This window comes from Nelumbo lutea, chromosome 3 (genome assembly GCF_056320005.1).
Source record: "Nelumbo lutea isolate HS-2025 chromosome 3, American lotus-T2T, whole genome shotgun sequence".
In the NCBI taxonomy this organism is placed as follows: Eukaryota; Viridiplantae; Streptophyta; class Magnoliopsida; order Proteales; family Nelumbonaceae; genus Nelumbo; species Nelumbo lutea.
Genome location: NC_142686.1, coordinates 58,522,756 through 58,536,643, shown reverse-complemented (window position 1 = coordinate 58,536,643; position 13,888 = coordinate 58,522,756). Strand labels below are relative to the sequence as shown.

At 39.9% G+C, this 13,888-nt stretch overlaps 1 protein-coding gene across 2 annotated transcripts in view; it reads right to left on the bottom strand.

The window, feature by feature from the left end:
* Positions 1–13,888, bottom strand: part of PTAC3 (plastid transcriptionally active 3) — a 104,540-nt gene that overhangs the window by 56,419 nt on the left and 34,233 nt on the right. For both annotated transcript variants that reach the window (XM_088978851.1, XM_088978852.1), the window contains exon 6: positions 7,083–7,160. In XM_088978851.1, the coding sequence (XP_088834977.1) occupies positions 7,083–7,160 (78 nt within the window). The remainder of the gene's footprint in view (positions 1–7,082; positions 7,161–13,888) is intronic.

The window sequence follows — 13,888 nt, the reverse complement described above, 5'->3', positions numbered from 1 at the left end:
TCCAGATTCGCTCCCACCACACAGCTCTTTTCCAAATTTATTTTCAGATTTGATACTCTCTCAAAGCACTCTATCAAAGACTTGAGATTACTTACTGTTCTCCTATCACTCCCTTCACGAAAGATTATTAGGTCATCGGCAAACTGTAAGTGGGTCACCCTAATCCCGTTCCTTCCTATCCTCCATCCTCTCACTACACCTTCCCTGTCTGCCTTAGAGATCAAGCTACTAAAAACATCTGCAACTAGGGTAAAAAGGAAAGGGGAAAGGGGATCACCTTGCCTTAAACCTCTAAGAGCTGGGAAAAAATCCTTGACTACCCCATTAACCAAAACCGAAAAATGGCAAGAACTTATGCATCCCTTTATCCAATTACACCATCTGATTCCAAACCCACAACACCCTAGGATTTCTTATAAGAAGCACCAATCCACCAGATCATAGGCCTTTTCTAAATCCATCTTACAAACAAACCCTTGCTTTCCGGACTTTCTCATATCCTCCACACATTTATTCGCTATTAGAATCTGATCTGTTATTTGTCTCCCTTGCACGAAAGATCCCTGTGCTTCACTAATGATGGAGGGTAGCACTAATTTAATACTCAAGGATAACACTTTAGCCAAGATTTTGTAAATGCTAGTCACCAAACTAATCGGCCTAAAATCTTTAGGGTTTTTTGCTTCTTTTTTCTTAGGGATTAGAGTTATGAAAGTGGCATTAACTCCAGTGCTTACTTTGCTATTAACTTCAAATTCCTTAAACACAGCACAAAGGTCTCTAATTACCACATTCCAGCAATCTTGATAGAAAGCCATGGTGAAGCCATCTGGTCCAAGGGCTTTGGATCTATCCATTGAAAACACTGCATACCTAATTTCCTCTTCTTTAGAACTCCTCTCTAACCATCTTGCTTGCTCTTCAAACAGCCTGGGCCAATCTAGACCTTCCAACCTTAGTCTATTATTCAGAGGATTCACTACAATTGGTTTAAAATGATCCAACAGCACTTTTGCTATCTCATCTTGATTTATGACTTCCTCCCCATCCACTTCTAATTTGGCCACATAATTTCTTCTCCTCCCATTAGCCAACGCATGGAAAAAAATTGTATTACTGTCCCCTTCTTTGATCCATATGTGTCTTGACTTTTGCCTCCATGAGATCTCTTCTCTAAGGAGAACTTCTTCCAATTCCTTTTTTAACCAGCTTCTCAACAACCTCTCTTGCTCATTCATACCTCCCTGTGATTCTTTGGAGTCTAGTTCATCAATCCTAGACATCAAAGAATTCTTTTGATCTTCTACCCTTCCAAAATGCTCCTGATTCCACTCTTTAATCCTTGCTCTTAGTCTCTTTAACATTTTGTGGAACCTTACACCTTTCCACTTAATCCCTCTCAAATCTTCATTCCACAACTCCCCAACCTTTCGTTGAAAATCCAGATGGGTTAGCCACATGTTCTCAAACCTAAAAGGTCGAGGGCCAAAGCCTAGAACATCTTGACCTAATAGTATAGGGCAATGATCAGATGTAACTCTAGGAAGGATTTTAGCCACCAAATTCCTCTAATGGTCTTACCACTCTACATTAAATAGGAATCTGTCAAGTTTGGAACGAAGGGGGTTTTCTTGAAAATTTGACCAAGTAAAGTTAGCTTGTAGAAAGGGTAAATCCTTTAGCCCACAGGTGTTAATTAATTAATTGAAAGTTCTCATACTTGTAGTAACCGATCTTTGGGGGTTATTTGATTCATTACAAAACCCGATTACATTGAAATCCCCTCCCAAAAAAAAACACCATGGGCCATCCCACAAGCCTTGAATACCATACAACTCCTCCCACATTTTCTTCCTTTCCCTATAACTATTTGGCCCATAGACATTAGTTAACACCCAAATGAAACCGTCTTCCAAATTTCTAAATTTTAAAGACATAGAGAATCTCCCTATAAGTTCTTCCACATATTCTACAACAACCTCTCTCCAGAAAGTCACTATCCCACCCGAGGCTCCCCATGAAGGAGTTAAAGTCCAGCACACTCCTCTTGATTTCCACACACTCCTGACCCATCTTCTGTCCAAATCTGCCAACTTAGTTTCTTGTAACATGACTATATTAGGCTTCTCTCTCCTCAACAGGTCCTTGATTTCCCTTCTCCTTCTTGCATTCCCTAACCCTCTCACATTCCAGCTGATGATTTTCATTATAAGACTCCTTTCAAACACACCTTCCGAACCCGGTTCCATCTCACAAAGAACCCTTACTTCTCTCTCCCCTTCCGCTAAACTCGATATCACCTTCTATATCTGACAACAGTCTCTCCACTTCTGATCTCTTTTTCTTCTTCCTTCTCACATTCCCCTCTAACTTTTTAGCCGACCCATTGCCTATACTTGCTCCCCCCCCCAGCCTAGAACTTCTGTTACCTTCCTTATTCTGAGGAGTTTCATCAAGATCCCTACCATCTAACCCCTCCTTTGCTTTATACTCCTCCAATAACTCACAAACTAGCTCCCAAATTTTTTCTAACTCTTCCTCCCGCTTCTTCTTAATCTCCACCTCTCCCTCTCCTCTCTCCTTCACCAATGCTAAGTTCTCTATTTCCCCCCTCACCTAAAACTTCCTCTTGGGATGCTGGTGTATCTGTTTCAACCACAGGAAGAGCATCAGTAGCAAAAACCAAATTGACAATAGTACCTTCATTGTTAGGAGCCAAATGAAACTCTTTCAGGGGATCAGAACCAGCATCAGGATGCAAGTCTAAATCTGTCTCCTGAGGTCTGATCTGCTTAAAAGAATTACCATAGGATATCAACAACTTGTCAACTTCCGCATCTGAGTTAGTCTTCCACTGCTGTCTGGCTATAGGCGATACATCACAGAGCAGTCCGGTAGAGTCTTTCCCTTCAAAACTCATAACCTATTCTTTCTGCACTACTGAGTTGATCTCCCTTGCCAGAATAGACAGAATTTGGGTCCCAACCATAGCTATCTTCTGTCGTTCCATCGAAAACTCCAAACCTCCCTCAAAATTCTGATAATCACCTCCCTCCTCCTCCAGGAACAATACTTCCGTTCCAAGGTTCTCTTCTTCAGAAATGTCCTTTGATCTGATAAGATCGATGCTGCCCAGACTTTCAGAATCATCCGAATTAGTACAGCTGAAATCTTCAAACTGAGAGAGTTTCCTCTTTCTTTCCTCTAACTCCCATCGTTTAAGGCACCTTGGATTTCGTTTTTCAGGCGAGGACTGCTCTAATCTTGCTGCCAGAACCCACTGTCTCGAACCTCCATCGCGCACCAAGTTCAGGCTCCCTGTTGCGCGACTCGTTGCACTCGAAGAGGAAGAAGATAGATGGTAATTACCATCTATCAAAGGCACATGGTTGGTCGCACGCCGTTTTAAGTTAAAAACTTTTGGGTTGGGCCCCTGGACTAGGCTACCTATCTTACCTGCCTTAGATAGGCTTGACTTTTGCGGCCCAGATACAGCCTCCGCCCCTGAGATTTTAGGGCCTTTTTTAAAGCGCCCAAAGCCCACTGGGCCTTTACTAGCACTCGACCCTTGTTTATAAGGCTGCGGCTTCACGTGACTTTTAAAAAAGTCATGCACATTCAGCCCAAGGCCCGGTTTGGTTTTGTTAGGCCTAGGTTCGGTTCCTCCCTGAACCAACCCCTTCTCCTTGTTTAAAAAAAGCATATTGGTGCCTGTTACCACTTGTGCAAAGGACCTGCCACCCCCCAGATTGTTTACTGCTTCTACACGCATAAGACCCTTCTCCAGAAAACTACCTTTTTGTTTCTCCAGCACTTGTTTATCCATTTCAGTGAAAGAGCTATTCTTGTTTGAACCATCCAATCCTTTATTGCCACACAATTCTTCTTCTTCAACCTTCTCATCTCCCTCCCTATGAGCCTCTTTCCAAAGCACAGATTCAATGGAAGAAGCCATCCATACTGAATAAAATTTTCCTTCAACTCGCACCTCTATCTTCCGAGGAATCTCCTCAGGTTTTACTCCATTCAATAGAATGGAAGCTGAAAAGAGGTCTCCCCAAAAAACACCTCCTAGTGATCCTCCACACATCAAAGCAATGGCTTCAACAATTTATCAAAAAAAAAAACAATTTCTTGCTTCCACAAGTGAAAGGGAAGGCCTAAAGGGGGCACCAGCACTCCATCTTCAACAAAGAGATCCTTGGAGTTTGACCACGGACACCATCTTGAGAATGTGAGGTTCCCAAGTTCAGCTTGGATATTGAGAGCCTCAACTTCTACTCCATTTTCAAGCAAATCCACCAAAGCCTTTTCTTTCTCAAATGGTGTTAAAATAAATGTATTTTTCAATTTCAAACATGCTGTTAACACTTCTGCAACTTTCCTCCAATCTAAAATGTGACCTGAAGCTTTAACTATCAGTTTACTTTCCCAATCTCCTCTCTGTATGTTTACTCCCATTCTGTGTTTACCTGCCCCAGCTGTCACTATGAGAATCTCTTGCTTATTATTCCTCTCCAGGCTAGTAGAACTGCTTTTCTTCCTTCTTTCTTTTACTTCTATTTTAGCACCCAACCGTTGCAGCAGTTCACATAATACTCCATTAACTGCCTTCCAGCCCTGACTTTTCCTTCCCTCTGGGAAGCAGACCATCTGCTTCCTATCCTTGCCAAAAAATTCTGTCAAAGAATTGAAGAAGCCTTTGGTGTTTCTCTTACACTCTACTACAAACCTTCCAGTTCCTGAGAGAAACTCTTTCCAGCTATTTTGTTTGCCTTCGTTACTTGCATCTTTCACAAACTCCTTAAACCCTTCAATCACCCTCAAATTTTGTCACCTTTGGGTTGTGATTCTAGGTTTTTTGGGGGGGAAAGATCTCTGGTTGGGTGATACTCCTTTCTACTCCTTTACCCTAAACTTTATTCAGTTTCTAGTTATAAGCTACCACCTATATCAAATTTTGTCACCTTTTCTCATTCTAGTTTGAGTTGGGACTTGGGTTTCAAGAGAGGATTGAGGGATAAAGAGTGTGAGAGCCTAATCCGGTAGTTAGACAAACTCAAATCTGCTTTCCTGGTTCATTCTATGGAGGACACTAGAGTTTGGTCTACCTCTTCTGATGGCATCTTTTCCTGTTCATCTTTCTTTCACACCCTTGTGCAAACCCCTGTGAGGGGAGTGGATTTCCAGGTGAAAGAGATTTGGAGCAAGCCCATCCCACCCAAAATTCAAGCTCTATGTTGCAGTGATTCAAAAGACATGTGGCGCATTTTAGGGTATGCGCCCCACCTAGTCCTAGACGCATGCCTGGTGTGCCTAGGCATGCACCTCAGCCCAGGCGTGCGTCACTAGAGTTCCGAGAACCCCCTATTTTCTAATGTTGTTCATTCATTCATTCTAATAGAATATCTTCTTAAAAGGCAATTAAAGTTATATAATCATTATTTTTTATGTGAGAATTAAGAATTTAAGCCGCTAACATGGACTTGTTTGGGCTTGCCTTGAGGTGCGTGGTACAATGGCGGTTCGTAGAATCACATTAGCTACTTGTAATGCTTACATGCTTGAAAATGCTTTATATGTTTTATTTTATTTTTGAATTTTCATTTGAATACGCTTTACATGTTATGTTTATGTATTTAAATTTAGATAATAGGTTTTTTAAAACATTTATTTTAAATTTTAAGTTTATATTTTTATTAATATTATGCTTAATATTTTTTTGCATTTTTTTAATTTTCTGACATTTGTTATTTTTTTAGCATTTTTTGTATTTTTGTGCCTTGCTTCAAAAAGGTGTGTGCCTCGCCTTGCGCCTTGCGCCTCGGGCGCAAATTGACCCTTGCGCTTTTTAAAACACTACTATGTTGGGAGGTTTTCCTTGAAAAGGTAAACACCTGCGATATGCTTCAAAAGAGGAGGCCAAATAAGTGCCTCTCCCTTCATATGTGCCATCTTTGTTATGCAAATGGTGAATTCCTACCCCACTTATTGATCCATTGCCCCGTTGTGCTCTTTGTTTGGGAATCTTTTCGCTCTCTTTGGTTGCAGGTGGAACACTCCTCATGATGTGGTGAGCCTCTTCAACTCAAACTTTCTAAGACAGCCAACAAAAAGGGGAAGAACAATGTCAAAATCAGTTAGGGCAGCTGTGGTGTGAACTATATGGGAGGAGAGGAATGCAAGAATCTTCAATGAAAAGTGCAGAACCATGGAAGAACTGGTGAAATCTATAAAGATGAGAGTAGCATATTAAGTAAAAACACTTGAGCTGTTCCAAAGTTTCTCGGTAATTGATATATTGCGGGCTTGGAAGGAAGTGGTGTATTCCTCTAACAAGAAAGAAGAACTAGGGAAGGAATGGAAGCCCCAGGCTCCTAACAAATTAAAGCTGAATTTTGATGGGAGCTCTATAGGAAACCTGGGATTGGCAAGCATTGGTGGTGTGTTTAGAGTCTCAACAAGTAAAATGGTAGATTGTATTCAGGACCTATAGGGGTGGGCGACTCAATAAAGGCTGAGCTACTAGCACTTCCACAGGGACTAAAACTTGCCAAACAAACAGCTTTTAACATTTTGGAGATTGAAGGGGACTCAAAACTGGTGATCTCTTGGTCTAACAATAGGGGTAATGCTCCTTAGATATATAGACACTCCCTGAGAGATTGAAAACCTAGCTAGGGAACCCAATGCTTCTTTCACATGGATCAGAAGGTCTGCAAATGGGATGACTGACTCTTTAGCAAAACAGGGGGTTTACAGGCTGCAACTTTTCTGGGCCTTGTTATAACACCTAGTGAAGGAACACCTATGTTTTCTGCTTTTTGAAATGCTGTATATGTTTTCCTCTCAATTATTAATAAAATTAATCTTTCAAAAAAATTAGCAACACCAAGTAATTACGAAGATTGAACAATGTTCCATTCTATGATATCCACAGCCTATCCCTAAAATCAAAACTGTTTTCTTCAGAAAAATCAGGTAAAACAAGCACTCAGTCAACGATCAAATTGCAATGAGGAAAAAGTTATCTTGGAGCTCAGTATATATTAGTTTCTTCTCAAGGGAAGATCGATGCTCACGCATAAGTTTTCACATTTGGTTGCAAACGTTTATGATCTTCAACCATCATGCCAAGTAACTCAGCCACATCTTGGACCCTGCACATCATAGCCAAACCCTAACAAAAAAGTAAATAGTCTGCAATGTAAAAGAACCATAGAATTCACACAGATTTTTCTTGTAATTAATTGAACTAGTAATTGAAAAGATAAATAGTTTGCAATGTAAAATAACTGTAGAATTCAAACAGATTTTTTCTTGTAATTAATTGAACTAGTAATTGAAAAGATTGTAAATAAGATTCTTAATGCTAAATGACCACATCCATGCAATTTTGCAAAGAAAACTCAGGAAAACTACAACTACAATATATAGAAGATACCAATTAGGGAGTGGACCCACCATGTGTGACATTTATTAAATATAAAAAGTTAGAGTTTTATTTTAGTTATAAGTTTATACTTTTGAAATCATTTTGAATTTGATCTTCAAAAAAGGAAACCACATTAAAATACATCTTGATTAGAAACTAATTGACTTCGACAGCTGCTGTTTGGAGAAACGATATAGATCTGGTATTACAGGAGCTTTTAGGAACTGGGAGGGTTAAGTCCAATTTGTTTACTCAAGACCAAATAGGTGATGGGAATTCCACAAGAGTCATGCTCTTATCTCTTACAAGACCTGAGGTTGAGTTAGGCTATTATGGGCTACAACAACATTGCAGTGGAAAAACAATCCCAAATTGTAACAGCTTGGATGAAAAATGAGAAAGTATGTCAATGGTTTCATTGGCATATCATCAGGGAGGTTAGATATCTGTCCTCAGGGTTTTAATACACAAACATGGATACTGACATAGAACCAAATAGGGGAAACATGATACAAGATACAACACTGCATGTATCATTATCCATCAAAAAAACATTGCAGGTATCACATTCATCCAAGCCCCAAGGAGGCAAATTACCGCATGCACTTGGAAAGTGTAACTATGAAAGCTAGGGGTGAGTATTCAGTTTTTTCGGTTTAAAACCGAACCAAAAAAACCGAAATTTTAAAAACCAATTTAACTATATGAAAGACCGAACCGAAACCGAAATACATGAAAACCGAATAAACCGAACCAAAATTTTTTTCGGTTATTTCGGATATTTCGGTTAAAACTGAAATTATTTAATCTGAAAATGCAACACAGCGCAGGAAGATGCAGGTGGCCAACAGCACTCGGCAACGATTCGACACCATTCGTATTTGGAGCCTAGAGCGCAGGAAGAAGAAGAAGATGACCAGAGCATGGAGGAGCTGAACTGAGGAAGATGCAGCAACAGCGGCAGTCGGCAGCCGTGGCACTCGGCAACGAGTCAACGGCATTCATGACTTTGTGTTCAGTGTTACTGCTGGTGCTAGGTGAGCCGGTGACGAACTGAGGAAGATGCAGCCCAGCAGCGGCAGTTGGAAGCCAGGGCACTCAGCAACGAGTCAACGCTGTTCGTGACTTCATGTTCGGTGTTTCCTGTTGGTGTTGGGTTAATCAGTCGGCAGCTGCAGTAGTCGAAGAGACGGAACTCTCGACTCTGGTCTGGAAAACTGGAACGAGAAGAGTGGAAGAGGAAGACGAGAGTCCCAAGACGGCATGACGCTTTAGACTCTTTAGTCTCTGACTCTCTGAGTCTCTCTCTGACTATTATGCGCCCGCACGTTATACACGTTTTGCAGCTTAACTTTGTCATGATTCTTAATTTATTAAATATCAATATAAAATTAAATTATAAATTATAATATTAAATCAGTTTTTTCGGTTAACAGATTTATGAAGTTTGATAACCGAAAACCAAAAAAGAAAACCGAACCCGACCGAAAGACCAATTAAGCCGAACCATTTAAACCGAAACCGAAATTTTGGTTTTAACCAAATTATGCTCACCCCTAATGAAAGCCCTACTATTCTTTGTCTTTAATGGATCTTTATTCTTCTAAAAAGACTCATTTCAGTCATCAGAGTTGATTTTTGAAAGAATGCAATTCCAATTTTTGGATAGTTTTAGCCAATGGATATGGTTTTCTTTTTTTTATCTTTTCTCTTTTGCTAGATGTTGAAATAGACTATGTTGGAGTGTTAAAACTATATTATGTATGAAGAAAGGGATAATTTGGGAAGAAAAATTATAATCAGGGATTTTAATGTAATATCAACCTCATTAGGACTGCTTTATAATTTGGATATGTCTATTGTTAATATTGCATCTCTCTCATTTCAGAGAAATAGATTTGGTTTGGTTCATTGCCCTGTCTTCTCTTCTCACACCTGTCTTTCTGTTTGTTTCAGTCTCTTCTCTCATATCACACATGACAATATGGGTATCAGAGCAGATAGCCTGATGAGGTGATGAAGATGGCAATGATGATGACTACAGATCTATTTGTTAAGTCCTTTTATGTGTTTTGATCATCTATATTTTCCTTTTCAGTTATAGTTCTGTTTTGTTCTTGTTACCCTTCTGTCTCATTTGGTATCTACCTGTTTTCTAGTCTTCTCTTCTATAGTTTAGATCTGTTGGTTCTCATCATCATGGTTCCTTCTTTTTCTGTCATTGGTTTGTGTTAGTAAAAATGAAAAAACAATAATCTGATTTGATAGCAGTGAGAAAGAGAGAGATCTTAGTGAGAAGAGAAGAGGAAGAGAAGAAGAGATGGGGAGAAGCCAATAATGATCTAGCCACCCCACTCATTATCTTATATACTCATAAAATAGACTGAGTACAAAGACTAAAATGCCCTTAATGGAGCGGCTACTGTTCATAACATAGAAACAGCTTCAAAAAAACAACATAAACTAATAGACCTTGGGCCCAAAACACTAACTAATGATTATAAACAAGAAAATCATAAAAAACTGCTGAATCATTAGTTAGTGTTATTGGGCCCAAGGCCCATTAGTTTATGCTTGTGACCGGACCCCAGCCTAAGAGACAAGCCTTTGTTGAAAAGTAGGGCAACCTCCATGATTTTCTTCCAAAGGGAACACCCCGAAGTGAGGAGATTTGAAGCAGTTGTCCAATCACCTCTATCAGTACCATATTTTGCTGCTATTAAACTCCTCCACCAAGGCACCAACTTTCCTTTTCTTTCTCAAATCTCCAAACCCATTTCCCCGAAAGGGCCTTGTTGAAGATTTTCAACTTTCTAATCCCCAGCCCTCCTTTTTCTTTTGTCACACACACCTGGTCCAATTGACTAAATGTATTTTCTTCTCCTCCCAACCTCTCCATAAGAAGTCTCTCTGTAACATCTCAATTCTTGGCACCACTTTGGATGGAATTGGGGAAAGGGAGAGAAAATAAGAAGGTGAGTTTGGAAGGGAACTCTTGATGAGTGTTATTCAACCTCCCAAGGAAAGGTATTTAGATTTCCAGGAGGCCAGTTTCCTTTCTAGCCAATCCACCACAGGGTCCCACACTAGAGAGGAGGTGCACTTGGCTCCCAATGGAAGTCCAAGATACTTAACAGGCAAAGAGCCAACCTGGCAAGCCAGCACATCAACAAAAGCTTCTAAATTTTCTACCCTTCCAACTGATATTAAGCTGCTTTTTGACCAATTAACTTTCAGCCCCAACACCACTTCCAACCAAATCAGCACCCCTAGAAGGACTTCCAATTGCTCCATTTCAGCATCAATGAAGTAGAGGGTGTCATCAGCAAACTGCAGCAAGTGAACCGGCTCCCCCCCCCCTGGCTTGATTCAAAACCTTTCCAGAGCCCTTCTTCCCCTAAAATTTCCATCATACAAATGAAGAGGAGAGGGGACAAAGGACCCCCTTGCCAATAAGCCCCTTGAACTCTTGAAGAAGCCAGCTGATTGGTCGTTCAGTAGAACTGAAAATTTTGGAGAGGTAACACAAACCTTGATCCAACTTCTCCATTTCTGACCAAAATTCATCCTTTCCAAGTCGAAATCCAAGCATTTCCAGTTAAAATGGTCATAAGCCTTTTCCAAATCCAGGTTGCATACCAGCCCCAGTCTTCCCTCCCTTCTCCTCGAGTCAATCAGCTTATTTTCCACCAAAACACTGTCTAGCAATAATCTGCCCGGCACAAAAGCAAACTGAGTTTTTGCTATCACAACATTTAATACCTTTTTTAATCTCTACAAGGACCTTAGCTAGGATTTTATAGAAGCTATAGACTAGTCAATCTAAAGTCCCTTAAATTGGTCACCCCTTCCACTTTTGGGATTAAAGATATGAAAGTTGAATTCGGGCTTCTTTCCAAGGCTGCATTTTGATAGGAATCCTGAAATACTTTTAAGATATCCACTTTAACCAGCTCCCAACATTTCTTGTTGAACAAATTGGCCATCCCTAATTCTATTCTTTCTTTCCTCTTTCTTTTTTTCTTTCTTTCTTTTTCTCTCCTCAAAACACTTTGATCTTTTAAATTTCAATAGTAAAACATTAAAATAGTTGTTGAGTGTAGGAAGAGAATAGTATGTGTTAGTATTCACACCCAAAACATTTCATTATATACGAAATCAGAAATTACAGTTATGTCCCTATAAGGGCACCCAAAATACAAATAACAGAAAAAGACAACAATACCCTTAAGCCAAATGCACATTCTCAACACTCCCCCCTCAAGATGAGCATAGATATCTATCATGCCCAGCTTGCTAAAGTTTCTATCAAGTTTTGGCTGGTTGAGACCCTTAGTGAGGTAATAAGCAAGTTGGTTCTCTGACCTAACAAAAGGCACACATTTCTCCATTGGCTATCTTTTCTCTAATGAAGTGTCTATCAACTTCAATATGCTTTGTCTAATCATGTTGAACAAGGTTACGAGCAATGTTTATGGCAGCTTGATTATCATAATGTAGGATCATTGGGGTTTCAGCTTGGATTCCAATCTCTGATACACCATGAACCATAGCTCTACATTCGGCTTCAGCACTAGATCAGGCAACAACAAATTGTTTTTTGCTTTTCCAACACAGAACATTACCTCCTACCAAGGTGTAGTAACCGCAGGTGGATCTATTATCATCTATACAACCTACCCAATCAGCATCAATATAAGCCTCGACCTTGAGATGTCCCTGGTTAGAGTATAACATTCCTTTACCTAGACAGCCTGCAAATGTGAAGTTCTAGGGTCGTGCATATACTTACTCGCCATGCTAAGAACATAGGATATATCAGGTCAAGTCAGGCACAAGTAAAGAAGCCAACCAACAACTCTAGTAGACATCCTTGTCTGGAAGAATATCTCCATCATCAACACTCAGTTTATGATTGGGGCCAATAGGAGTTTCAATTGGCTTAAACCCCAGTTTTCCAACCTCATGAAGGAGATCAAGGACATATTTCCTCTGTGAAATGAATATCCCTCCCTTTGACCTTGCCACATTGATTCCAAGAAAACATTTGAGATTCCCAAGATCTTTGATTTCAAATTTAGAAGCAATGATGACTTTAGTTGGTTTATCCCAGAGTGATCATCTCTAATGACAACAATATCATCCACATACACTATCAACAAGGTTACTAGGCCATTAACCCTTCTTATAAACAAAGTATGGTCTGCTTGTGATTGTGTAAACCCAATTCTAAGAATAGCCTTCCTGAATCTATCAAACCAAGCTCTAGGGGACTGTTTAAGCCCATAAAGAGATTTTCTTAGATGACAAACCTTCCCCTCACTATTAGGTAAGATCATACCTGGTGGTAAATACATATATACCTCCTCCTGAAGATCTGCAATTAGAAAGACATTCTTCACATCCATTTGATATAGAAGCCATGAATAATGAGCAACAAGAGACATAATGACTCGGATAGAGTTCATTTTGCTATAGGAGCAAAGGTCTCTTGATAGTCAATCCCATATGTTTGGGTGTATCCTTTTGCCACCAACCTAGCTTTGTATCTTTCAATTGATCCATCAACCCGATGTTTAATGGTATACCCCACTTGTAGCCTACTAGGACTTTGCCTTCAAGAAAAGGAACAAGTTCCCAAGTGTGGTTTTTTAAGAGAGCCTCTATCTCTTAGTTCATAGCATCCTTCCACTGAGGTGACTACACTACATTTGAAACATCATGAGAAACAAAAACAGAGGAGATAGCAGTAACATAGGCATGATAGGAAGGTGAAAAAGCATTTTAAGAAAACATAGTTAGTGATGGGGTAGGCAGTGCGTCTCCTTTTTCGTTTTCTAACTACAATGGGAAGGTCAAGGTCAAATTGTGAGATATCATGCTCAATAATAGTAAGAGAAGGAAGTTCAGGGTTGCTTTCAAAGTTACCTAGAACCGGTGATTAGATTGTTGTGGAGGTTTAACCTCAGGAGTATCCTTCCTTCTGCACCTTATAAACCATTGTTGCTAGGATCTCTGGAGAGAAACAAGGGGAGGAGGAGGAGCAGGAACTCTGTTACTAAAAGAGGAAGATGAACTAGGAATGTCCATAGAGGTAGGAACAAGAAAACAAAAAGGAGTCCGATTTTCACAAACACTCTCCCCTTAAAGAAAAGGACGAGTGGACAGAAAATATAGAGTAGACTCAAGGAATGTAACATCCTTAGATACATACCTTTGGTTAGTGTGGGGATCAAAGCACTTGTACCCCTTTTGGACTAGAAAGTAGCCCAAAAATATGCATTTGATAGACTTAGGATCAAGTTTAAGGCGAGAGGACTCATGCCATGAACAAAGCAACTACAACCAGGCATACTGAAAATAGGATCCTTAGGAAACAAAAGTTGATGAGGGGATTGAAGAGAAAGGGATCGTGAAGGAAGTCTATTAATAAGATACATTGTTGCTTCAACT